Source organism: Cornus florida, unplaced genomic scaffold (genome assembly GCF_030987335.1).
Source record: "Cornus florida cultivar Cherokee Brave unplaced genomic scaffold, ASM3098733v1 CherokeeBrave_3.0.0_Hap2_Chr07, whole genome shotgun sequence".
NCBI lineage: Eukaryota > Viridiplantae > Streptophyta > Magnoliopsida > Cornales > Cornaceae > Cornus > Cornus florida.
The window spans coordinates 39,048,065-39,076,035 of record NW_026775577.1 but is presented as its reverse complement, the minus strand read 5'-3'; the positions used below and the strand labels follow the sequence as shown (position 1 = coordinate 39,076,035).

The following is a 27,971-nucleotide window of genomic DNA, read 5'->3' as shown; positions in this document are numbered from 1 at the left end:
GAGACTGTTCTAAATCCCCCTATGCTCCTGGTTCATCCCACAAGCAAGCTTCAAACACCTCTCTTCAGTTCAACCCTTGTTTGTGGCAAAAACCCCCAACTCTTTCTCTTTGTTTTCCTCTTAAGACTCTCTATTCGTGAATAGGGTTTTTATAACCCTATGCAGACTTATAATGTTATATTCATAGGCTTCTATACAAACCTAATTCTAGTTAACAGAGGAGACGAAAAAAAGAAAAAGAAAAAGAAGATAATAAAATATTAAATAAATATATGTATAAGTCGGCTATCTCAACCACAGAATTCCTTAAAACATAAAACCCTAATAGTGTATTATACATTATATAGTAAACAATAATAATATTAATTTAAGTATTAATAATTACCAATAATTAACCTAACCCTATATACATATATACCCATGTCAATAGCTTCTTTGTGCTCTTGTAGCATTGCTAAGAAACTATTTTCTTGATCCTTTAAAAGGTCCGAAGCAATGATGACTGGAAGAGTTTGACTTGCACCAAGAAACACATACTTGAGGTAGAGTGGCTTTAACTCAAGTTGTGGTGTAGATTTCAAGGAAGGGACCGAAGGAGTAGTGGAAAGTTGAGGAAGTGGTTCTTTTGGTACCTTCCAAGGAGGAAAGTCCATGATAGCACCAATATCGAGCAACGAATTCACTTCTTGGATGGCTTGGTCAATATCAAAGTTCAAGAGGTCAAAATGAGACATGCAAGTTTCCAAAGGATCTTTGCTTAGAATGAAGGGGAGAGATTCTTCAACCACTTCATCGACCACATCAATAAGGAAACAATCATCCTCTTCGGAAGGATGTTGAGTTGCATAGAAAATGTGAAGTTTGACTTGCATATTTCCAAAGGCGATGTCCATCACCCCGGTTCGGCAATTAATTGAAGCGTTAGCCGTAGCTAAGAATGGCCTACCGAGGATCACGAGAATATGCTTCTTTGGATCATGAACCGGTTCCGTGTTAAGAACCACAAAGTCTACCTGGAAGTAGAATTTGTCCACTTTGATTATGACATCTTCAAGAATGCCTCGTGGGTGCTTGACCGATCTGTCGGCACTACAAGACCACGAAGGTTGGCTTTAAATCTCCCAATCCAAGTTGTAAGTAAACTGAATATGGAATCAAATTTACACTAGCTCCTAAGTCAAGGAGGGCCCTCTCTATCTTGTTGTCGCCAATGACACACAAGATAGTAGGGGCACCCGGAACCTTATACTTTAGAGGAGCACTGTGTTGAATGATTGCACTCACATTTTCAGTTAATCTTACCTACTTTGGCAAATGATTTTTGGAAGTGCGCTTTTGAGTGAACAAATCCTTGAGGAATTTTGCATAGGGAGGGATTTACTTGATAGCATCCAAGAGAGGCAAGTTGAACTTTACTTGCTTGAAAACTTGCCACGTGTCCTAAATTTTACAATTTTTGTTCCCAAAATGTGTCAACTCTTGGAGACGTTGAAGGAACGGAGCCTTAGGCTCGTAAGAAGTCCCCACATTTGGGTTGACAAGCTTGGAATTTTCAGTGCTAGAATTTGGATCTTCAGGAGTGAACTTTGGATTAGAAGAGCTAGGATTTGGATTTTTGGGAGGAAGAACTTTTTCTTTCCCTTCATCAACCTTGTTGTCCACAACTCAACCACTCCGGAGGGTGGTGATTGCTTGGACTTATTCATGAGTAGGCCCACTCGGATGAGGGGCTTCGTCAATCACATGCATCCCTCTAGGATTCTCAAATGGTTGAGCGAGAAGCTTTCCCTTATCTCTTTGGAGAAGTTGGTTCATGGAAGTAGCTATTTGTCCTACTTAATTCTCAAGTTTAGCCATCGACTGAGTATGAGAATGAACCATTTGGAGGGTGGGCTGCAATGATGTCAAGAGTTGCTTGTTAAATTCCAACATTTGCTTGTTTAGAGATTCCATCATTTGCTTGTTTGCAGCCAAAATCTCATCAGTTGAAAACATAGGAGGGTGATTAGAGACATTTAGATTATAAGGGGGACAGTAACTTGAAGAGGCCTGAAATTGCCTATTTTGAAATTGAGAAGGGGGCTGATTTTGATGCCCTTGATTCTGAAAATTCGAACTTTGTGGGGTGGGTTGCCTCCACGAAAAATTTGGATGATCTCTTCATCCTGGATTATAGGTATTAGAATAAGGATTGTTTTCGGGCCTAGAAAACATCGCATTTGCTTACTCTTGATTGGGACTTGAAAATTGCTTCGATGTGGGGCAATCTTCCGAGAGATGGAAAAGACTAGTGCATGATGCACACACCACGACAAGGAAGGAGAGAGATATGGTGCAATTGATAGAATTTATGAGCTATGGCATCCACTTGAGAAGACTCTTACCTCATTGTCGTCGGTTGACATAGGTTGATGTTCTTTGAGTTGGTTGAGGTTGGAGCACTACGAGAATTATGTTGTAATGAGTTTTCACTTAAATTCTCAAGTAAGGTCTATGCCTCATCCGTACTTTTAGACATGAACATCCCTCCACGTGATGAGTCAACCATGAATCTATGGGTGTCAATTAAACCAACATAGAAAGCTTGCACCAATTGCCATTTTGGAATTAGGTGGTGCGGACATTTCCTAAGGAGGTCTTGAAGTCTTCCCCAAGTCTCGTGGAGTTGTTCCCCCTCGCTTTGTGAAAAACTAAGAATGGAATGCCTCATTAGGTTGGTTTTACTCACTGGATAGTACTTTTTTAAGAATTATTGTTGCAATTGAGCCCATGTAGTGATGAAATTTGTAGCAAGGGAGTTTAACCAATATTTTGCCTTATTTTTTAAGGCAAATGGGAAGAGATGCAAATGGAGAGCATTTTCAGGGAAGCCCCTAAGCTTAATGGTGGAACAGATTTCAAGGAACTCATCATGGTGCTTATAAGGGTCCTCATGTTCCAAGCCATGAAAGGAAGGAAGCATTTGAATTGTACTAGATTTGATTTCATATTGGGCTGCATCGATGTTTAGCATCATTATGCAAGAAGGAGAGGCATAAGTTGTAGGGATGAAATAGTCCCTAAGAGTCATAGGAACAACATTTAGAATTTTAGCCCTATTATTATCAATTCCCTCATTCCCGACATTTGTTTCATTGTTAGCCATTGGATTAATCTCAAGATCAAGTCCTCTTAAATTTTCTGATTCCCTAAGGTTTCTTCTAAGAGTTCTTTCAAGTGAATTTATATCAATTGGCACTTCAAGAGTAGGCAAGGATAGTGACCTATGGCCCAACATCAACAACATAATTCACAACAAACATAATATCACTTCACCATCACATCCACATACGATGTTTCCTTTCTCCTCAATTATCAAAGACATAAAATAAATGGCCATGACAAGGACCGATGCTTTGCAATAAAAAGAAACAACAAATAGCCTCGACAAGGGCTTTACAATTTAACTATCAATAATTTAACCACATGCAAGATATTCACAACTTTAAAACTAGAACTTCGAAAACTTACCGAGAGTCCTTTAGACTTACAAATTTGCTAGCTTTCCCACAGCAAGCCTTGAGTACCTAGAATCTCACAAGAACACTTTAAACACAATTAATCGAAACCAACAAGAAAACATCCACAAAAACACAATATTCACAATCAAACCAAAGTTAATCCTAAAACCTCGGTTACAAAACCGTTTGCAATCCCCGGTAACGACGCCAAAAATTGATCAGTAAAGATTCGATCTATAATAAATCGACCCTTTGCAATAGCACAAATCATTATAAAATAGGGCTATAGGACGAGTAAGTCGAACCACTGGGACTGCTAGTTTATGGCAACCGAGGCCTTTAAATTCACTTTTAGTTTAATGAACGGAGTATAAATTGTTGATTGGTTTATCACTTAGAACTAGGGATTAGAGAGTGCATAAAACAATACTTGCAAGGAATTGAAGAGATAGAATAATGTAGAGGGGACTAGGGAAGTGAATCCACTACCTACCCTATTAACATGTTAGTTGAGATTAACTTGGGGAAACAACATAAATATGTGTCCATGAAATGCTACAACACAAAATTGTGACATTCCTTTAAGAAATTCATGAAATCAATGGCAAGAATAACCTATCAAAGTTGCACATGCTTGAACTACCTAAACTAGTGTGTAGCCTTAGACATGCTTGTTAAGCTAGAGATTATCAAGCCTTTAATCACATGATAGGAGCATATGAAGTCAAGAGTCAAGAATAGTCCATCAAATGAGGGTCCTAAGCTACGGAATATCAAGATTCTCATACAACATGCCAAGAAACCCATTTTACAATCTCATTTTCATTGTCACTATGAAAATGCAAGCCATACAATCATGAGAAAATATAATCTAAGACAAGATAATACATTCATCATAATCACTTATACGAATTTAGGTTTATTACATCAAGTGTAACCTCTAGATTATGAAATAATCATATATATACGTCATTTTCCCCAAAATAAACCAAGACTAGAACATGCTTACTAGATAGGGCTTTATCTCCTCCCTAGATAAGGAGTTAGTTGCTCATAAATGCAAGAGATGAAGGGGAATGAGTGATCTTCAACTCTATTTTCACACCTTGAGCTCAAGAACACACAAACCCCTCACCTTACAATATTTCTCTCTCTAGAAGCTTGCTAAAATGTGAGATATCAAAAATAATAGCCTCCAAGCCCTTATCTAGCCAAAATAATCTCATTTTCCCTCCATTTTCGTGGCTCACCAACCCTAGGAGAAATCAGGACCACATAAAAGGGTCAAGGGGACAGCATTGGAAGAAATAATGCAGCCCATGCACTTATGTCTGTAGATCAGCGGGTGCCCACAGGCATAAGGCGGGCGCCCACGGCTCTTGGGCGGGAGCCCGCGGAGCTTAAGCGAGCATCCATGGAGGATGAGGATACTGGACGATTTGGCGGGCGCCCACGGATCTTGGGCGGGTGCCCACGAAGGACGAAGTCACTGCCTTGATTGGCGGGCACCCACGATTCCTTGGCTGGCACCCGCGGTTCCTTGGCGGGCGCCCATGGCTTCTACCTTACACCAACCTGCTACTTGCAACTCCGCAAAGATTTGGCTCAGCTCAGAGACGCTGTAATTCTTCCTAGGAATTTTTGTATAGAGCGTCATGAGTCCCATGGGTCATTAATCTTGGCTAAAACGAAGGTTCCCGGCAATGGCATACTTTGATCTTCAAAAATTTATCAAAGCGTCACTTTTACCTCTCTTAGGGGAACCAACCTAAAAATAAACAAAAGAATACAATTAAGGCTAATATATTCAGTATAGACAACTAATAGACTTAACTAATGCAAATAAGGGCACTTGAATATGCAATATTCGGCATTTATCAGTATCCTCCTCATCTCAATGACCTTATTACTCGGGCTATAGAAGCAGGGGTAACAGCTGCACTTCAGAATCAACCACAGGTTCAGCAGGCTCCTATACCAGCATCGGTGGTTTCGACTAATCCTTGGGAAAAGGCTAAGAGTGTTTTCACATAGGGGAGCCCACTTGAGTTCACAGGCTCCACCAACGTGAAAACAGCTCATCAGTGGAAGAAGGATATCGAGCGATATCTTCAAATGGCTCAGTGCATGGAGGTTCAGAAGGAGATGTTTGCTACATTTAAGCTGGTTGGAGATGAACTACAGTGGTGGGAGTCAGTTACCACCATGGAGGAGAGAACTTCATTGACTTATGATCAGTTCAGTGCTCGCTTCAATGAGAAGTATTTTCCTTATGCAGTCAGGACAGCTATAAAGACTGAGTTCCTTAATCTAGAGTAGGGGAACATGAGAGTGGCAGAGTATGAGCAACAGTTCACACGTTTATCTCTTTTTGCACCAAATGAGGTGGATACAAAGGAAAAAAAATGTAATAGTTTCGGTAAGTGATTTATATGGTCTATTAAGTGAGCTATTACAGGTAGTCGAGCCTACACTACTTATGCTCAGGTGGTAGACACCGCTCTACAGCAGTTTCAATTGACCGTGGATTTCAGACAGGCTAGGGGTAAGAAGCGGGGGGACAGAGACTCTGTTAATCAGTCAGCTAAGAAAGGGAATGGTAATGGACACCAACAAAATGATAAGGGAAAATTCTAGGGACAACAGTCTTAGAAGAAGCACAAGGGTGGTTCTGATGCTTACAGGAATGGGGCACCTATTTAGAGGCAGCAAGATGGGGGACCACAGGCAAGACAGGGTCAGCCACAGGCAAACCAACAGAGGAGGCCATTTGGCACTTTCTAGGGTAGTTGCTACACTTGTGGAGAGTATGGTCATACTCTAGGCAGTGTCCTAAAGAAGGACAGGGACAGAGATAGCATGGGCAACAGGGACAGAGGGCGCCAGTACCTTTACCCACTCCACAGGTTTCACGAATTCTTGGACAGACATATCTAGCTTTACCAGCACTGCCACAGCCTCAGGGACAAGCACCGTAGCAGTTGCATTATGGCAGGGTGTACAACCCCATGCCACAGGATATTCAGGCACCTCAGGCTATTACGGGTATGTTTTCTATTCATAGTACATAGGGTCATGTTTTGTTTGATATGAGTGCTACTCATTCATTCGTGTCTAAACCTTTTGTTACATTATCTGGGATGATGACGTGAGTATGCGATAGACCTTATGGTATTTCTACACCTTTAGGTAATACTACCATTTTACATGAGAGATGGGCCTGTGACACTAGCTATTGGTAGACTTAGATTTCTAGCCAATCTATTGGTCCTCGACAAGCATACTTATGATGTGATACTTAGGATGGATTGGTTATCTCACTACCATGCCCAAGTTAATTGTTACGATAGATCTGTTGTTTTTACCATACCTAGTCAGGATATGTACGTCGTCGCTATGCCATGTTCTAACGGGATCATTAGCATTTATTTGTTCCATATGGAGGAGGAGAGTACTGCGTCATTGGATAGCATACCAATTATACAGGAATTTCTGGATGTTTTTCAAGAGATTCCAAGATTACCACCTAGTCGAAAGATAGACTTTGTGATTGACTTAGCTGCAGGCACTATGCCTATTGTTAAGGCACCATACAGGATACCACTAGTAGAGATATGTGAGTTGAGAGATTAGATTCAACAATTGCTCATTCAGGGTTTTATTTGTAGGAGTACTTTACCTTGGGGAGCACCGGTTTTATTTGTGAAGAAGAAGGATGGTTCAATTCGCTTGTGTATAGATTACAGGGAGTTGAACAAGGTGACTATTCGGAACACGTAACCTTTGCCTAGAATTAATGATCTTTTTGATCAGTTGAAGGGAGCTACATACTTCTCTAAGATTGATCTGCGTTCTGGATATCATCAACTACGGGTTGGGGAGCAGGATGTTCCTAGGACAACGTTTCTCACTAGATATCGTTCTTATGAGTTTCATGTCATACCTTTCGGATTGACTAACGCACCAGCAGTCTTTATGAATTTAATTAACAGAATCTTCAAGGCTTACTTAGATTAATTTGTCATCGTCTTCATAAATAATATTTTGATTTATTCTAGGTCGGAGGACGATCATGCTAGACATCTTCGCATAGTGTTGTAGATGCTTCGTGAACACCAGTTATATGCTAAGTTCGAGAAGTGTGAATTTTGGCAGCGGGAAGTGAAGTTTCTGGGTCATGTAGTGTCAGAAAGGAGAATAGTGGTAGATCCAGCCAAGGTTTCAGCAGTGGTAGAGTGGGGATAGCATACTTCACCTACTGAGATACGGAGTTTTCTCGGATTGGCAGGGTATTATCGTAAGTTCATTCAGGGGTTCTCGAAGATAGTGGGACCACTCACCTATTTGACTAAGAAGGGTGTGTGGTTCGTATGGGATGAACATTGTCAAAAAGCTTTTGATGTGTTAAAGAGCAAATTGACTTCTGCTCCGATTCTATCTACTCTACAAAGCGGGATAGAGTATCTTGTCTACACAGATGCATCTTTACAAGGTCTTGGGTGTGTTTTGATGCAGGAGGAATGACCAATTTCTTATGGATCTCATAAGGTTAAGCCTTATAAGCTTAATTATCCAACACATGATTTGGAGTTGGCAGGTGTGGTCTTTGCTTTACGTATTTGGAGGTATTATCTGTTCGGAGAGTCCTTCAGATTATTTAGTGATCACAAGAGTTTGTAGTATTTGTTCACTCAGTGGGAGTTGAATATGAAACAGTGCCGATGGTTGGAGTTTGTGAAGGACTATCACTTTTCTATACAACACCATCCAAGGAAAGCGAATGTAGTGGCAGATGCACTCAGTTGTCGACCCTATGTGAGTCTTTCTGCTTTATTCACCACTGAGTGGAATGCTTTGAAGACAGTTGATGAGTTGTCTGATGCTTTTATGGCTTGCATAGTAGTTACACCTTCTATCATTCATAAGGTCTTGAAGGCATAACTCATGAATCAGCAGTGCCTTGACAAAGTTACAGAGATAGCTTCTGGGGAGGTTCCATTTTACTATGTTGAGACTGATAGAGGTTTGAGGTACAAAGGTTATTTAGCAGTACCTTCGCTAACGATTTGAGGAAGGATGTGATGACTGAGACTCATCACTTTGAGTTTTTTGTTCATCGAGGAGGAGATAAAATGTATCAGGATATGAAGCGGCCGTTTTGGTGGACAGGTATGAAGAAGGACATTACTATTTTTGTCTCTTGGTGTAGTACTTGTCAGATGGTCAAGATTGATCATCAGAGGCCGCCAGGATCTCTACAGTCACTGCCTATACCAGAGTGGAAATGGGAGAGTATTTTTATGGATTTTGTGGAGGGATTGCCTAATTCATTTAAGGATCACAATTTCATTTGGGTCATCATTGATAAGTTGACCAAATCAGCTCATTTCTTGCCTATTCGCATTGACTTCACTTCAGAGTAGTTAGCGAGACTTTACATTACAGAGATTGTGAAGTTACATGGCATTCCATTATCTATTATATCGGACAGGAATTCGAGCTTTGTGTCAGGATTCTAGAAGAGTTTTCAGCAAGCTTTGGGTACAGAGTTGCATCTTAGTACTACTTATCATCCTCAGACAGATGGTCAGACCAAGAGGGTTAATCAGATCATAGATGATATACTTCGTTTATGTGCTCTTGACTTCAAGGGCCATTGGGAGAATTATTTGCCACTTGTAGAGTTTGCTTATAATAATAGCTTCCAAAAGACTATTGATATGGCACAGTTTGAGGCATTGTACGACCGACCATGTCGATCTCCTATGTGTTGGATGGAGGTTAGTGATAGCATATTTTTTGGTCTTGAGTTCATTAAGGATACTTCTGAGAAGATCGCTCTTATTCGGGATCGCATGCATACTACTTAGAGTAGGCAGAAGAGTTATGCAGATCATCGTACTCGTGCCTTGGAATTTCAGGTTGGGGATCAAGTTCTCCTCAAAGTGTCTCCTGTGAAGGGAGTAATGCGCTTTAGGAAGAAAAGGAAGTTGTCACCATGGTTTGTCGGTCCTTTCATGATTACGGATCGAGCTGGCACTATAGCTTATCAATTGGCACTTCCGGATCATTTGGATCGTGTGCATAATGTGTTCCATGTTTCTATGTTACAAAATTTTCTACGAGATGAGGATCGGTATCAACATATCGATGTTGGGGAGATTGAGTTGCAACCAGATGCAACATATCTAAAGCCACTGTGTCATATTGTCGACCATCGGGATCAAATTCTTTGCAATAAGGTTATACCTTTAGTGCGTGTTCAGTGGAGTCACCACAATGAGGCTGAGTCTACTTAGGAACGGGAGGATGTCATTCGCTCGCAGTTTCCTGAAATAATGGAAGAAGTTAAGAGCGAATTCCGAAGACAGAATTCCTTTTGTTAGGGGGGGAGAATGTAATACCCCTAATTTTAAAAGGATAGTCTCGGTATTTTAATTAATTGTTTTATTTCATTTTTATTTGATTATTGGCTTATTTGCCTAATTGTTTAATTGTTTTATGTAATGGAATTAATTGTTTTTATTGTTTTTATTTAATTGAATTATTTGTTTTCATTAATGTATGCTTATGTGGAAATTTATTTATTTGGTTTTCATTAATTGTTTAACTAGGTGATGAGATTAATTTATTTCTTAATAGTGTTAGATTGGGATCAGTCTTTGGTAATTATGTAGTATATAGTTTAGGGTTTTATATTCTTTTATGAAATCACGTGGTGGCCGACTAGGTATATTTTTATTTTAGTTTTCCGTCTTTTAATATAACTAGAATTAGGTTTTTGGTGGAAGCCTATTTATATAACAGTATACGTCTGCCAAGGGTGAAACAAAAACCCTATTCACGTATAGAGAGAGACAGAGAGAAACAGAGAGAATCAGTTAGGGTTTCGACCTTAAGTAAAGGTTAGACCAAGGAGGAGGAAGGGGTGTTGTTCATGGGTTGAACCAAGGGCAATATACGACTAGGAAAGAGTCAATCGATCGCCGAAAAATTTAGGAAGACGACGTTGAGATTTTGAACCGAAATCTCGAAGGCAAGTTTTATATCTAACTCTCTCCCTTTAACTTGTGTTCTTTACATGCCTAATTCAATTCCAAGAGTAATTAAACATTAATTTAATCTGTTATATATGTTGAATTTGATTAAAACAGTATGTGTGTTAACAAATTTATAATTGCGTGAATTTAAGTTTTCTTGCATAGATGCTGGTTTTAATTGGTGTTGATTAATGTATAATGAATTTAAATAATTCTGGATTACTCTGAGACCTAGTTTAGATGCCTAGGAACCATGACAATGGAGGACAGAGGGACTAGAAGTCGCCAAAGGTGAAGCGGACGATGAAAACAGGTGTAGAGCAGGCTCCTTTTGAGGGGAGCAGGCTCCCCTTAACAAAGAGGCGGCTCCCCGTCATGAGGTGCCAACTCTACAAGGCCTGGAGGCGGCTCCCCCTTGTGGGGAGCAGGCTTCATGATGTGTGGAGGCGGTTCTCTCTTTGAGGGACCCGGCTCCTTTGTTAAATTTATTTTTTTTGCGTTTTCAGCGAGTTGTTTTGCTACGGTGCTTGGATTTTTAAGTTTCCAGGTTTAATTAGGAGCTATACTAGGGGTTTTCTGTGATGTCTAAAGTCTTATTAAAACTCCAGAGGGCATGATAATACATAATAAACCACAGGGAATTAGTATATGGAGCAATATGAAATTCTTAAGTAAATTTGCATATTGATTTTTGATGCGGATGATTCAAGTTGCTTATCTCTAAATTAGCAATTGATTTAAGTATAACATGGTTTAAGTCATGTCTCAATGGCATAAAATAAGCATGTTGATTTATATAATTTATATTATACTTATTAGGAATTAATTGATGTTTATATATTTTATCTGTATTATCAATTTACTAGATTTTGTGGAGTAGTATCAAATAAGCATGTTTAGTTACATAATTTTATTATGCTTATTACGGATCAATTGATGCTTACATTTATTATCTGTATTATCAATTGTTAGATTTACAGATTATATGCACCGGTATAGGACGGTGGCATACTAGGGATGGATTAGCTCAAAACGCTAAGTCCTACCTACTCTGGAATAAAGGAATCGATTAACTATAAAGTTAAATCCTACTGATATGTCGTGTCAAGGCAATGAACAGTTGAGCGGCACTACCTTGGTTTGGATGGATTTTAAATATAAAATTACGGTACTTCGATATAAGCTTGAGTCTCAGGATCGACGGTTAGGGATCGTATATGCATTGGGATGCATAGCTGGCTATGATGGTTGGAGGTGTACCCTGTTAGGTCTAGGTACTCATGTCCACTTCAGGTGCGTTTTGCATGTTGCCTGTTAGTCAGGTTGAGACCAGCCTGTAGTCTAGTGAGAGTCTCTTAGTGTGGATATATATATGTATGGACTATATAGTTATTGTTGAGTTGTCTAGGATGTACATGCGTATCGGGTCTCTCTTTGGATTGCAGTAGTATAGAACTTGCTCGTGGGCCTGACCCACTATCATTTTTCAGGTGTTTGTTAGTTCCAGAATTAGAGCTTGTTCGTGCTGAGCAAAGATAGTCACTCACTCTTCGGACGATGTAGGCTTGCTCTTCATGGTTTAGCTTTAGATTTTGTTTCAGTTGTTTACTTTTCAATTTGGGATTTTAGTAGGGGTCCACTAGATGGATTCCTGAGTTCTTTATTTATCGAATGTTTTGGGATTACTAGATTATAATTATTTAATTTTGAGGATTATATTTTAGAATTCTTTTCAGCGTATTTAATTATTTATTTCTTATTACTCTTTTGTATTCTGTGTTCATTTATATACTTAATTGTTCGGTATCCCTCGGATCTGTGCTTGGACTTTATCACATGTGGCTCTAAAATCGAGGGGTATCACGCTACCTAACTTGTGTAACTGCGAATTTCCTCCAATCATAGGCTGTAATTCTGACTTGGTCCTTACTCAAAGGAGTGTGTAATTGATTTATTGAACATTATTATAAGAGATCATATAGAGATATTACAAAATTATAGAAAAATAATTTTCCTCTATAGAACTAGGGTTTTGAGAAGAAAACAAGGATGAAGATGATGATGACAACCTCCAAACTAGCCTTTGAGGGTTCTATGTCCACTACAATGAATGGCTAAATCCTTCTCTTGGGGCTAGAGATAGCTCCTAGGCTTGCTTCTCAAACCTAGCTCTTGTGTATTTTTGAGGATTTTAGTTGTAATAGATGTTTTGACCATGAATAAATATAAATCTTGTAATTTCTACTTGATTTGTATGAATTAATGCTTTCAATTGATCATTTGGCATTAGTCATATGTCTATGTATGCTAGAATTGATGTTCATGTTTTTATCTCTAGATTTAATGAAGTTGATGCATGTCTATGTGTGTTGATGCTGTTAATCTAGTGATGGTCAAAACATGGTGCTTAATGGAACACTCTTGTGATTTATTTGATGGTTCACACTTGCTTCTTGATGGATTGTATCACATCTCTAGTTTAATTAATTTAATTTCATGTCTCTAGCCTAGTTGTAGTGTAATTGCTTTAATTTCTTAGGTAGGTGAACAATCCATTCTTGTTTCTTAATGTTCCATACTTGTGAATGCAACGAGTGCATGTCTATAGATATTTGTGTGTGCATTAATTGTGGTTTGATTGAATGGATATTGGTCTCATTTGATAGGTTATGCTTTTCATTCAAATTGGCTAGACAATCTGTACTTATTTGCGATCCATGCTTAGTTTCAATTGATGTTACACACACACAAGTTACAATTTAAATTTTCCCATTAATGTACAATTGCTAGTGTTTGATGAAGTGAAGCTTAGTGGTGACTCTAAGACCCAAGACCTCTCTCCTATATCTTTTCCTTATTTTCTAGATCGCTATCTACTTACATTAATTTTAATTACATTGTAGTTTAATTAAACAATCACCAACCATCTTTGATCACTCGGCTTACTAATCCAACATTAATTTCCATCACAAATACACCTCCTTTCCCTTGGGACGATCCCTACTCACTCTATCTATATTTTTAGGTAAAAGTGGTAATGGCATTCTATAAATTTAAACTTGGCCATACTTCACACTTCATTGCATGCAATTTGGTGCGTTGGCACGACACACACTAGATCACATTGAGGGCAGTGTGTCAGCCTAGAGGATTGGGATTTAAGAATCTGGCTTTGGCTAATTTAGCTTCTAATTTGGCTTTGTCTATTGCCTCCAACCGAAAGGATAATTTGTGGGCGGGTTAATGTTCAGCTCGTCAAAGATTGATGTCTATGGATAATTAACATACCACAGGTATGTTTTGCCAACTGGAAGAGGATCCTATAGTTAAAGGGAGTAACTAGGACAATGATGAGGAAAAAGGTGAGTTCAGAATGTCACACTTTTTTTTGGGAGGACAATTAGACTAGTGGAATCCCTCTCTCTTAAAGATACTTTATGGAGGTAATTCGGATTTCTAGTATTCTTCCCAATCAAAAACTCTCATCACTTGTGATCAACAATGAGTGGAGCTTCCCACCTGAGGTAATTTCTGATTTTCCAGAGCTCATGACGATTGATCCTCCCGGTGAATCCATGACACTTCCATTTGGATCCACTCTCTATAACGACCCGAACCCGTGGATTGAACCATTAATAGGGTCCATACCTGGACCAAAGATCAACTAAGGGTACTATCGTCATTTCCCATACTCGTAGGTAGCACTCAATCCATGCTAATACTCAAGGAACTCCAAATACAGTTTTGGAAAGAGAGGGTCAATGTGTAGGTTAAAAAGGCAGGGTCAGTCGGGTCAATGGAAGGGTCAACAAGGTCAATGGAAAGGTCAGCCAACTGATGGCCCTTCGTCGGCAGGCCAAAAATGCATGATCAGCTGGCTGATTGAGATGGTCAGTTGGCCGAAATGATCTCAAATTTTGTAAAATCTCGGGACATCGTTATAAAAGGTTCATCGGCCGGCTGAAAGTGAGGTTCGGCCGACTAAAAAAGAGGTTCAGCTGGCTGATCTACAGGGTCGGCCGGCTAAAACGATTTCACAAAATGAATACTCTCGGGACTTCAGAAAATAGGGTTGTTGGCCGACCGATCATCCAACATCGGCCGACTGACAAGAGGGTTCGGTCCGCTGATAGAGCTTATCAGTCGATTGAAACAACATCCACAATGAATCAACCTATTGGAATACCAAAATTTTGCACCATGAGCCGGCTGATCGTCCTTGTCAGCTGGCTAACGGGCCCTGGAATGCTGCTATCTACAGCTGAGACATCAGATACGCTAGGCCTATTGTGAGCCGGCCTGTACCAAACCTGATATGCAAACAAATCCCGAATTCATGGCAAACTATACAATAATAACGCACAACATTCTATAATAATAGTTATCAAAGATTACACAATCGTATATATATGTTTCCCGTTCATTACATTTTACCGACATAGTTCAGAATTTACATCAAACTACTTTCTAGTGTTATATTTATAGTACATGGCCGTGCTATACAAAACGAATACATTTTCTAAATGCAGCTCTACAAAAGAATAGACATAAGTGTACAAAAGGTAGCAAAAGGACTTCAATAACTTCAAACTAGGTTTGTGGGGGAACGTCTTCCACTACTTCTTTCCTGTGCCTTGAAAAATATTAATAATAAAGGGATGAGCACAATGGCTCAGTAGGATGTGCCTAAGACACATATCTTAAAACCCCGTGAATTCACAATGAATGGGGGAACGGAAAATGGGATTATGCCATACCAGGAGAAATACAACCACTATATCAATATCAACTATCCAAGTCATGAATAATATATGCCATGCTATAAAATACAATGCAATGTAATGTCACTCCCCGTTTCCAAAACATTTCCATTTCATCACTCCAAACCGTCAATGCAATTCGACCTATAGCGCCTCTATGGCGTCATGAGGGAAGGGTCGACTAACTATCCCCGACATATAGCGCCTCTATGGCATCATGTAGGCCTATGTAGCTCAACCACTCTAGAGTCTCTCCCTAGTTCCCTCTAGATTACACTAACACCACGGATCACTAGGCGCCTCCTAGGCATCCGGGTTTTCGCAAACCTTTTATCAAACATTTTCCCAAAAACCATTTACTTATCATTTAAATCAAATTCTCCCATTTCATGCCCAATGATATGCATGGATCTCTCATGCTTTCCAATGCTATGTCAATAAAGGACTTTACAACTCACAAAATCAGCATGTTTCCATACTTTAAATTTCAACAATTTGTACATAATAGGCATGGAAATTTACACATAAGCATGTTTTCTCACACAAATCATCTAATACACATAAGCATATAATTCATATACAACACTTAATTCATTTTAAGTGAAATAATACAAATATAACATGTTAAATCACAAATCATGAAGAAATAGACTCACTAAGGTCTAAGAAGTCATGGATTAGGAAACCCTACTCAATTTGATGAAAAGCCCTAATTTTCCACCCCAAGCCCTAGAATTTTGAAATTCATTAGGTTGCACTAAACGGAGATTGGCTCCGATCAAATTGAAGATCTCGGCGAACTCTTCGACTTGTCGCAAACGACACCAAAAATCTCTCAAAGATGAGAGAAAAATCAAAGTTTGAAACTTGAAGCAAAAGAGAATAAAAAGATAATGAGGGAGAGAGAGATATTTCGTAGAGAGAGAAAGAGGAAGAGAAAATGAGGTCAAAATGGCCTATTGGCCCTTTATTTTTATTTTTTTAAATAGTGGGTCCCACCCTAAAATAAAATCTTTTAACTTTTATTTTTCACCACAAATTTATATATATACACACCAACTATATTATAACCACATAATACATATGAATTAAAATGAATGAGATGTAAATGAACCCAAATAAAACCCCCGTACACAATAACTCCGATAACAGGTCCCACTTGGGACGTTCCGGCCTGAAAAAAGGAAAAATGCCGAAATAACAACCAGTGCATTTCCAATAGTCCTGAACTCAAGGAAATGTTCTATATAACTTCCAAACACACCTGGCACACCCGACGGTGTCAGGCTCGCAAAACGAGAAAAGACTAAAATACCCTCGAAAATTAGAAAATTCCAAATTTTGAAAAATGACAAAATTCAGGAACTTTACACTCTCCAAATGGCACATTCTCTGAAACTCAATGTTTGTCTTTGCTGGCACCTCATCATCAGGAAAAACCATGGCACCATCTGGTCTGAAGTTCACTCTCAGTCCTTAGATGTATGTTCACTCTCTGGCTGGTTGTACAGAATTGACTCTCCACTCTTGACCGTAGGTGTATGAAATCTGCTCCTAGTCCCAAACTATGCCTGCTATGCCAAAGGGAAGATGAATCACATAACTGTCTTTTTTTTCTTTTTTTTTTTAATGTGATTTCACTCGACAAATTTGGATATCCATACAGGACAAACGCATCCCCCCCAGGAACAAACGCATCCCCCCCCCCTACCAAATGACTTTGTTGTTTAGGCCTCAGATCGATGGAATAATCAAAGCCTCTTCACCGCTGTATGTAAACTCTCACTCTCCACCACGGTCAACAGATTGTGGACAGAGCGCAACAGTAGAAAGCACAAGAATCAAAGGCGTTCGCAGATGGAAATTCTAAAACAAATTACGCACATGGTTAGACAAAGAACACTTCCAAGGAAGGTGAAAGATTTCGCTCAGGCCAAAAGAGTGCAGCTTGATTGGGATCTTCCTGAGTTTATCCGGACGCCACTGAAGCCTCCGGACTGATAGGTCGGCGAGATCGGATTGGATCTGCTCTGCTTTGTCCCTCCTTCACACACCGAAATTTGGTTGGCATACACATCAATATTCTAGGTCATCTAGAATACAAATGTGTTCGTTTCAATTAACTGTTGGCTCTCTGTATACAATTAGGGATAAAGTTCTAATTATAAGCTTTGCCTTAGGGTTTGGGCTTCTTTTGGTCTCGATGCCTTGGGCTGTATTTTGGGGCTTCGGCCCATCTGTACATTTTCATAGTTATACAATACTTTACTTTCAAAAAAATATGAATATATGAGAGTAGCTACGTTGTATCGCAATATACTAGGGTTGTGCACACTTAGCCTCTCTTTGATGGGGCAAATACTAAACCAAGCCTGTCTTCTTATCGTGCTCAGTAGCACTCTGTATCGTCATATAAGAAGGTTGTTTATATTTAGTCTCTCTTTGACGGGACAAAAACTAAACGCCTCTTTTTTTTTTCTTTTTTTTTTTTTTCATTCTCTTCTCTAGATAATGTCTTTTTTTGGAAACGAAAATGGTTCTACAATATATGGAAGTATGTTGCATGAGAAGATCTAAGCATCTTCATTTTGAACACTTTATTCCATCTTTACTCACGAAAAAAGTGTCTACTCTTTGCATTGGGCGAAACTTGCAGAAGTTCCACGTGTAAGTATCCCGGATATTGTATACTTGTCACTCCCATCACTCTCTCTCCTCGGTACCAAAATTGATCTCACACAACCAATCCAACCTCACTAAGTTTAGCACTCAAAATCAACTCGATTAGGATCGTAAGAAACAAGTCCAATTATCCACTGGTAACATTCATAATAGTATGTTTTCCAAGCATTCGATGAATCAGGAAAACCTCACTGTTTGGGCAATGGCGCACTTACTTTTTTTCCGTCCAAGTCCCACCAGTTTTTCACGTTCACGTTCACGTTCACGTTCATCCTCACTTCAGCCCTCACAGTCGAACGGATCAAAATTGAACCCAATAACCCTAAAACAGACATTCAGAAAATAAAGATAAAAATCGATCCGAATAAACAACATAATAATCAATATACGAATCAGTAAACATTTACATTTTCTCCAGAAAATTGAAATTAATTGCATGTGTGAGAGAGATTCAAGGTCCGTAGCGATGATGATCATGTATTGTAGACGACGAGAGTACCTAATACTAGTATTCGTCGGAGGTCAAAATTGGGTTCTATAAGTTTGCTCGTATGGTGTTTGATGAAATGCCCGTCTCAGATTCTCTGATAGGTGCTAGAAATAATTTGCAAAATTTTTAAGTTTGATGGTAATTAAGTGAAACTTCATAGAGTTCAGGGTAATTTAACCTATATATAAATTTATAGTTTATACGTTTGTTTTTTTTTGTTTTTGCTTGATAGATGATCTGGTTCTTTTCTTACAAATACTAGTTTTATGTATAGCAATTCCATTTATAAAATAGCATGGATTCGAGAGGTAATTACTTGATATCTTGTTTTTGAATCACATTCCTAACTTAAATAGTATATATTTTATGGAGTCGATACACGTACTTTATGAAGAAAAAAATATATCCTAAAACACAATAATATTACCATAAAATTTAATAATAGTTCATTTCAAAATGAAAAAAAATGGAACACTGTTTCACTGGAGGTGATTTTTACCCCTTGCCAGTGATGTCAAACAAAAATAACATACTAGTAAAAAGGATAGAGATACTATATTAGTTTTTGTTATTAACAATAAGTATATTCGAACGCCTACTCACACATTCATTTTTTCTTACACTCGACTTAAATTTCTCTATTGACTTAAATTTCTCTATTGAATTAGATGTCATTTGATATTCTATGTTAATTTTTTCTTTTCAACATCTCGGAACTTTAATCTAATGTGTCATTTGTATTTTATAATTTTATTTTTAACTTAATTCAAACATAATGACATTCCGATAATTTTTTATCTCTTAGATATAAGCTCGGAGATACTATTACAAATGATCCAAAAAAGATTTTGAAATGCATTGGGAGAAATCTTTGTCAGAATTGAGCATCTTTGGAACTGCTATTAAGTAATACCGATTCCACTATCTTAAGAATTACCTTGGATTGATTTAACTACTCACTTCCGGATCCCTTAACCTAATTCTTGTAATATGTGCATCTCTCCCAAAAAGCTCTAAACTAAATGTTAAACCGTGACACCACCAAAGTATAACTCAAATTCATACTATATATCAAATTCTCCATATGAAAAAGTACAGACATGAAACTACATATCACACAAGCCCTCCATTACAAGAAGACTAAAATCGATGTACATACGATAAAAATAAAAAACAAACATAATCAAAATGACATCCGACACTGCAGATTTAGTGATTACACTAACAATAGATGACAACCATGTAGACGCATGGAATATCCCTTCTCTGACCATGAAACATCATCCTCAGAAGAAACCAAAATTCCTAGGATGAAGGAGCTTTCAAAGTGTTCCCAATGTCGATGACAAAACGGTATCTAACATCAGCTTTTTCAAGACGCCCCATGGCGGTGTTCACATAGTCCATCGGAATGACCTCAACATCAGCTGTTATGTTGTGTTTTGCTGCAAAGTCGAGCATCTCTTGCATTTCTTTAATCCCCCCAGTGCTACTACCAGCCACAATCTTTCTCCCTGTTAGACCACATTCCACATTAGTTATCATTTCTAATAAGAGAAGCCGAGGAAGCAAAGAGAAACAGGAAATTATCGTATCAAATTCCTAGAATACACTAGCGATGTCAAAAACTTACCCATAAGCAACGGCATCACTGGTAGTTCTAGTGGTTTTTCTGGTGCACCGACCAAAACCAATGTTCCATGTGACTTCAACAATCCAATCAACGGTAAAATAGAGTGATTTGCAGATACAGTATCAATGATACCATCCATTGTGCCCATTGCAGCCTATATAAATTTAACATGCGATTAGAACACACTAAAACCTCAGTGAAGTGATAGATAAAAACAATAATTAGAAAAAGCAGATACCTGCATCTGATCCGAGTCACGGCTGACCAAAAATGCATCAGCACCTAGCTGTTCAATGGCTTCTTTTTTCTTGTTAGGGGATGTACTGATGACCGTCACCTTAGCCCCAAAAGCCTTCGCAAACTTCACAGCTACATGGCCGAGACCTCCTAGACCTACCACACCCACATGTTTACCGGGCTTGTCAAGTCCAAAATATCTCAGGGGGCTGTAAGTTGTGATCCCTGCACACAGGAGAGGAGCACCAGCATCAAGAGGCAGGCTGTCAGGCCAACGAAGCACGAAATGTTCATCGGTAACCATGGTATCAGAGTAACCCCCATATGTGACTGTTCCATCATAGTAGATGGTACTGTAAGTAAGTATCATTTTGGGACAGTAACTCTCGAGATCATTAGCACAGTTGTCACATGAGTGGCATGTTCCAATCACACAACCGACACCAACTTTGTCTCCAACTTTGAATTTTTGTACCTTGCTTCCCACCTCAGTAACTATCCCTACAATCTCGTGCCTGCATCAACCAATTCAATTGATATGGGTCCAATATTTTCTAATAGATTGCAACCGAAAACAACTACATATAACATACAATAACTCAGCATCCAAAAAGTTATTGAAGGGTTACATATCATGAATATATCCCTCAAAAGGCACCAGGGATTTGCAAATCTGAATATTGACAGTGACTAGCCTGTGGCTAACTCTACAGAATTGATTGAGAGCTTAAACATAACATGCATCAGAAACCCAATTGCGACTCAACTACTTGGAAACCTATCAGCAAAATTTTAAATTCTTACAGCCGCTGAGACTGATTTGATTCCCTAAGCTGCTAAGCATATTTAAGTTGATCAGAAGCAATAGATCGAAAATACTTGAGAAAAAATAATTTTAAATTCTTACAGCCGCTGAGACTGATTTGATTCCCTAAGCTGCTAAGCATATTTAAGTTGATCAGAAGCAATAGATCGAAAATACTTGAGAAAAAATAATTGTGCTACTAGTTCTTCAACTTCTTCCACAGTTACATCTATTGTCTTAGGCTATCGTCTTTTTGTTTGGAAAATTGTGGCAAAAAATGGTGTGTTCATGTCCAATAGTTTCTTCTGTTTTAAAATATTTGCAGGTAAAATCATTGTACAGTATTACAGGCATAAAAATGCAGCTATTTCTTCGCAACTGTGATGTAACAGAAGAACACACTCAAAGAATTCATGGTCATCTGTCATTGTTGTTGTCACACTCAAAAGACTTCAGGGTCATTTAGGATGGCATGCATTTTTAGCGTCGTAGCCCATCCTTTAAGGTTTCTAGTTTCTATTGGTAAATAGAAGACCACTTAATAATTTAAAGCTCACATGGCCTCGCGGAAAAATATCCTCTTCATTTACTCTGTCACTGGATTGGTCGCCTAATCATTTCTGGTATCATGTGGTCTCCGACAGGGATCACATGGCCCTCAAAACACTAAATAATTTATGGCTAAATATATTTCTCTATTTCAAAATTTGAAGTGCAAATTAAAGCATTGATGCAGTTGTCTTATCAAATCAAGGCATGTAAAAGAGGCGAAAATTGTGGACCCTTTATCTGCAGTATAACTAATAGATGTCAATCTATTGTGTTGCTTCATTGTCATTTAAGATACCAATTGAAAGTCATCAACCAAATGACTAGAAAATAACAGAACTGGGTCTAAGCATTCCTTGTTTATCAGATTTGTGGCATGGAAAGAAAAAATGCGATAATCGTTGGATTCTCCAAAAGAACAGGCTCTACATGAATTTCTCAGCATGTATATTTATGCTTTCTAATTATGTAGTGAATATCAATTCTCCAAATTTTTTCTATGAATCTCGAATACCATTTGACATTTACATATTTGTTACTGATTTTTATCAGTGTTCTAAACAATTCAATCCTACATGCACTGTTGTCAAAAATTGTCCAAAACTACAATGTAATTTCAAAATTAAGATCACAAGATCTCTAGCCCGGATGGTATGATCTCTCCCTTTTAAAAGGTGATGTTAAGAATTTCGAGTCTCATGAGTGACATGTTATGGATGTTAAGAATTTGGAGTCTGGTGAGTGGCAAATTCCCTTTTAAGGAGGATGTTAACATATTACGTCATCACTAGCTTTCAACTACGTAATACAACTGCATAATAAAAAACAAAATCCTAAGAAAAAAGATGACGTGACATGTTCGTAGACGTTGGATGATTGTCAGAGAGAAAAATTAATGGAGAGGATCCTTGGTTGCTTAAAATTTGAATATATATATATATATATATATATATATATATATATATATATATCAAATTTGAGAGAGAGAGAAAAGGAGTTGAATCATACCCGGGGAGGAGAGGATACAAAGACATGCCCCATTCGTTCCTGAGAAAGTGAAGATCAGAGTGACAGATTCCACAATACAACACCTTGAATTTCACATCCTTCTCTCCAGTTGCCCTGTAAACATCATACCAAACGCCACCATCATCATCAAAATCTACAGTCAAACACTATTCAGATTTGACATTATAATTATAATTAATCCAAATACGTAAACACCAAACAAACACACAGACACATATATATATATACACAAAAACAAATATAACATATAGAGAGAGAGAGTACCTTCTGGAGAATTTGAATGGAGAGAGGACTCCAGAGGAATCTCTAGCTGCCCATCCAAAGGCCTTCACTGGGTGCTCTGTCTCTGGTGATTTTGCCATGAGAACAAAGTAGTAGGAAGTAGTGGTAACTTAACAAAAGCAATGAAATGTAGAGAGAGAAGGTCGTTTGGTGAGAGAGGGAACGCCTAATTTGTGTATTGAATGTGGATTGTTGTAGGAGTGTGGTACTACATATAGAGAGAGGGTGGGGATTATGACCTCATCAATGAGGTAAGAAACTAAGTTTGACTTTTATTGTTTCAGTTCGACCAAAAATTTTAAATAGCATATGGAAAAATTCAAATTTGGCTGGCCAACCTAAATAGGAAATGCATTAGTATTTTTCCTTGTGAAAATAAGATTTGGTGGTAGCTTCATGATGGTGGTTTTTTTTTTTTTTTTTTTCTTTTCATATATTAATTTATGCACATTATCATAATATTATTCGTTCACGTATGTTACTAAGGAAGGTAAAATCGTTGACCTATGTTTTTTAGGTAAATGAAATTAATGTTAATAATAAAGTCTAATCATATAAGGTCATGTCAGTTATTGAAAGAAACTACTCCTTGTAAAAAAAATAAATAAATAAAGGATAATTTACATTGACCTTTTTCATAATTTATCATAATTATAGGAACCCCTTTAAATGAATTAACAAACTTGACTAAATTACTAATATACCGTTACCTAAGCTCAAATTACTGACTTTAATATATATATATACACACACAATATCAGTTTTACTCTCTCATACCCTCAAATTACTGACCGGTGGAAGCAAACATGACGCTTCTAGGTCTATTACCGGTGGAAAACAGTGTCTATCACCTATGGTAAACAATGAGAAGGCTTCTGGGTTTATTACCGGTGGAAGCAATGATGACGTTTATGGGTCTATCGCCGATGGAAAACAGGGATGAAGCTTATGGATCTTCGTATGCTTGACATGTCAGCTATAAGAAGAAAACTTCTCTTTAGGTGTAAAAAAATATAAAATAATACGTTTGTATTTGAAATTTAAAATATAAGAGAAAAAAATTAAGAGTTGTTTTGTAAATTTTTTTTTTTTTTTTTTTTTTTTGTTTTGAATAATGATAAAGAAACTGAATGGATTATCCCCGAACTTTCTCCAAATTTGAGCCACGTCAAATTGCATAAACGTCTTTAATGTGAGTATTTAACATCTTCTCTAACCTCACGTGGCTTGGGTAGGTTGTCTTCTCTTCAACCTCACAAACTGTATCCTAGCACTCAACGGCGACCCAGTGCGATTCAACGGAAAACCAAAAATATAGAAGAAAAAAAGGAGAGGCCGTGAGTAGTGACGGACCTAGAAAATTTTGTGAGAGGGGGCGGACTTCTAATTTTTTGGAGGTAAACTTATATATTAAAATTTAAAGTGTAAAATGTTTTAAAAAAAAAAAAATCCAGTAAGGGCAAATTATAATTTTAATGGGGGCATATTCATAAATTTTAAAAAAATTAAAGTATAAAATAAAAATATAAAAAATTCAGTGGGGGCAGACATGTCATGGCCGTGAGAGTGTACTCTTCAGTTTTGCCTTTGGGAATCAGATGATGGGTTTCAAATTGTTTTTACCAAAAAGAGTCGTATTAGATGTGAGAGAATTCAAAATTTGTATCGATCAACTTCTGATTGTCTGTCATTGTAGTGAACCTACATTCCCAAATCAGAATTCATGTGAATAAAATTGATAGATCTAAACAATAAATAAATGGATGACATAATTTATAATGGGTTTGTGGTAATATTTATGTGTGTGTATATATATATATATATATATATATATATATATATATATATGCTTCTATTGAAAATTATCTTTGCTGATTTGACATCTGTGTTTTCTTATCAATTGCACTGCTTGAAGAAACCTCTTCATTTTTTCTTTTTCGTTTCTAGATCGTTAATTGAACAGAGTTCAGATTTAGATTGGGGGTGAAAATCCAACAAAACCCATATCTTGAGGTCTAGTTAATCTATGTCTTGATGTTGAAGACAAAAGATAAACAACGAAAAACACATCCAAGGCACATGATGAGAGAGAAAACGTTAATGAACGTGACATGACTTCCCCACATAAGATTCGATGAGAATTCAAAGATAACAATTCGTCCCTGTCACTACTCTTTTATATATATATTTTAAACTCTTAATAAACACATGTCATGATTATCTAAAGGACAATGTTTGGGTCCAATTCAGGTTGGATGAAGTTCATCCAACTTGGGTACGTGGACCAATTATTTCATGACAAATGTCTAATAATATTATTAGATTTACCCGTTGCTCTAACATTTTTATGGGACCAAAATAACCCCATCTTCTCCCCTTTCATTCTCTCTCTACCACGCTTTCAAAACTTTTAGGCCTTGCTTGGATTGCATTTCAAAGAACTGTTTTTGAGAACAGTTCTCAAGAATAGTTTTTAGAGAACAGTTTTCAATTTTTTCAGATTTCATACCTGATTGGTTAAGAGAATTTACAAAACAGTTTCCGGAAAACAAAAACTCATAAAACTATTTGGTTGTATGAGTTTTTGAAAATAGTTTTTAAACTAAGAAAAAAAATAAAAATATTATTGTACCTCATTTTTTTATTTCTTTAATTTATGATATTAACTATTAATGTAAATAAGTGTTGAAGGTAAATTCATTTTAGCTAATATTCTTAACTTAATAACAGTTACACAAATACATATATCAAGTTTAATTACAATCCTCTTTCTGCATAACTCCAAAATGGAGGTTCTGTTTGGTACTTGTATTTTGTTTCCCCTTCATGGGACTTCATGTACATTCTTCCTAAATTTAAATACAGTAAAAGAGTTACATGAAACATTATAAATTAAACATAATAAAAGGTACACCAAAACAAAGTTTTCATAACATAAAACATAATAAATTATCCTACACACGAATATAACATAAAGTCACATGCATAGGAAAAAAAAAAAAAAAAAAAAACAACAAAAAAACAAAATAAGGCATACGAAAATTGTTCAATAACACATAAAACCAAATATGTGTTTCAAATCACATGTAATCAAAAACTAAACCCTGCATTCAGTAACCACCCAAGTCAGTCCAAGCTCTTCAACCAAGCAAACTTCAAGTCAGTCCAAGCTCTTCAACTAAGCAAACTTCCTGGAAATACTCATCTTAATGAACAATTCTCTATAGTGTAATTCCTTGAAATTTTCAGTTGCCTTCAAATATGTGTCATCATCTATCTCATCAAGACCCTCAAGGCATTCAATACAATTACTTAGAGAGTATGCGTCTGGGCTAGTTGCCTTTTGAGTATGTTTCATTTTCTTATACGTCTCTGCCTTAGCTAATGAAGCTTCAGTCCTTACTTTGGAGGCTTCAGTCCTTGTTTTGGAAGCTTCAACAATACAAGCAAGAGTATCACTAATGGAATCTTTTTTACGCTCCTTTTTTACACGACGATCAGAGGATGTGGATTTACTCCTCCGCAATCTTTTTCCAACACTTGGAAGTAAATATCCTAGATGGCATGTTCCCCTTGTTGACCTCCTCAACCATTATATCAACAAAACATCTCTCTAATTGTGTAGACCACAGAGTTGACTCCTCAACATCAGCAATTTGAGATGCCATCCTTTATTGGTGATAGAACATTATAATTTGTGCATATGCCTACTTTGTTTTTTAAGGAGTACAAGTGGGCATCTCTGTTAAAATTGCAGTCCTGAACTTGCATAAGTTTTGACTCCGATGGGAGATATTCTTAATCAACAGTATTGTACTGTCGAGGTAGATTAATTTCGGTCAAAATGCTCAAATTAGAGGAGACATGCATGTTGGTGATAGAAAATCTATCACTGGGTGGGTGAACCGAATCCAAGAGTGACCATATATATATATGTAGACCAATATATACATACACATATATAAATTGAAAATCAAATCCCTAAATTGAAAATCAAATCCCTAAACTAAAAACCACAAATCCCTAAACTGAATATCAAATCCACAACAAAACTCACCCAACCAACAAAATCAATAATCAAATCTGCAACCAAACTCATCCAAAAAACAAAATCCATAACCAAAAACTTGTTACAGAAAAATACCAGATTTGTGTTTACCTGAACAGATGGAGCTTGAAAAAATTTGAGCAACAGTGTGGATGCAGATGAGAGAAGTGCAGCGTTACAGAGCGATCTTGTAGAGAGAAGCGGTAGAGAGGAGCGAGATGCCGGTTTCAGATGAGGTGTTGCAGAGCTTTATCGTGAAGGAGCGAGATGCCGGTTTCAACTTACGCAAAACTGTTATAAACGAGGATTATAAAAATGTACGGACCGCTTTTTTAAGCGGAGAACAGTGTTCTCCGCATGTTCTCAAAAACAGGGAAAACAACTCTGAGTTGTTCTTAGAAAACTGGTACTTTAAGAACTTAGTTTTGAAAAAACTGTTTTTATAATATATGTGACGGCCCAAGTTTTTCAACCCGGTGCGTCAGTGATGAACCGAAAGATGACCCGATAACGGATCCGAAATACGGAAGCAAAAGACAAACAATGGTCTTTAGAAATACAACATGACTCTAAGACACCAATGTGACCTTCAACGAGGTCACGGAACCCAGAGGAATCAAATGTGGAAGTGACATTTCAAAAACGAACAAGAATGAACCTAAGGGCAAAAACGTCATTTCCAGCCTAAAAGTGGGTGTCATCGAGCATACCATTGGAAAGAAAACGAAAAATTAATGAACTTAGACTCAAAAATCACTTGATTTGGAGTCCGAATGAAGAAGATATGGCTAACGGAAGAAGAAGGGGCAAAACGGTCAAAAAGTGCCAACCCAAGAACATCTAACCGGTTACCAAGCCTTCCTAACCGGTTAGGAGACCAAAAAATTTGACCAAAACACTGCCCATGCACATGTAA

At 37.5% G+C, this 27,971-nt stretch overlaps 1 protein-coding gene across 2 annotated transcripts; it reads right to left on the bottom strand.

The window, feature by feature from the left end:
- Window positions 1–19,521: 19,521 nt before the first annotated feature.
- On the bottom strand, window positions 19,522–27,401 carry LOC132267066 (probable mannitol dehydrogenase). Of its 2 annotated transcripts, none has more exons than XM_059768116.1 (6): window positions 27,167–27,401; window positions 22,990–23,983; window positions 22,705–22,818; window positions 20,344–20,857; window positions 20,106–20,259; window positions 19,522–19,986 (listed from the first exon to the last, which is right to left on the bottom strand). In XM_059768116.1, exons 2-6 carry the CDS (start codon window positions 23,085–23,087, stop codon window positions 19,778–19,780), a joined length of 1,089 nt encoding a protein of 362 aa, XP_059624099.1. In that variant the 5' UTR covers window positions 23,088–23,983; window positions 27,167–27,401; the 3' UTR covers window positions 19,522–19,777. The 2 variants fall into 2 exon arrangements, with proteins under 2 accessions (XP_059624099.1, XP_059624100.1); XM_059768117.1 differs by having other exon boundaries at window positions 22,990–23,071; window positions 27,167–27,400.
- Window positions 27,402–27,971: the final 570 nt, after the last annotated feature.

Bases quoted from the DNA above. Each gene is read 5' to 3' on its own strand.
- LOC132267066 (XM_059768116.1), bottom strand. From the start codon at position 23,087: ATGGCAAAATCACCAGAGACAGAGCACCCAGTGAAGGCCTTTGGATGG. The intron at 22,819-22,989 runs GTACTCTCTCTC...TGATGTTTACAG, and splicing joins CCATTCAAATTCTCCAGAAG to GGCAACTGGAGAGAAGGATG. The intron at 20,260-20,343 runs GTATCTGCTTTT...AAATTTATATAG, and splicing joins GTGACTCGGATCAGATGCAG to GCTGCAATGGGCACAATGGA.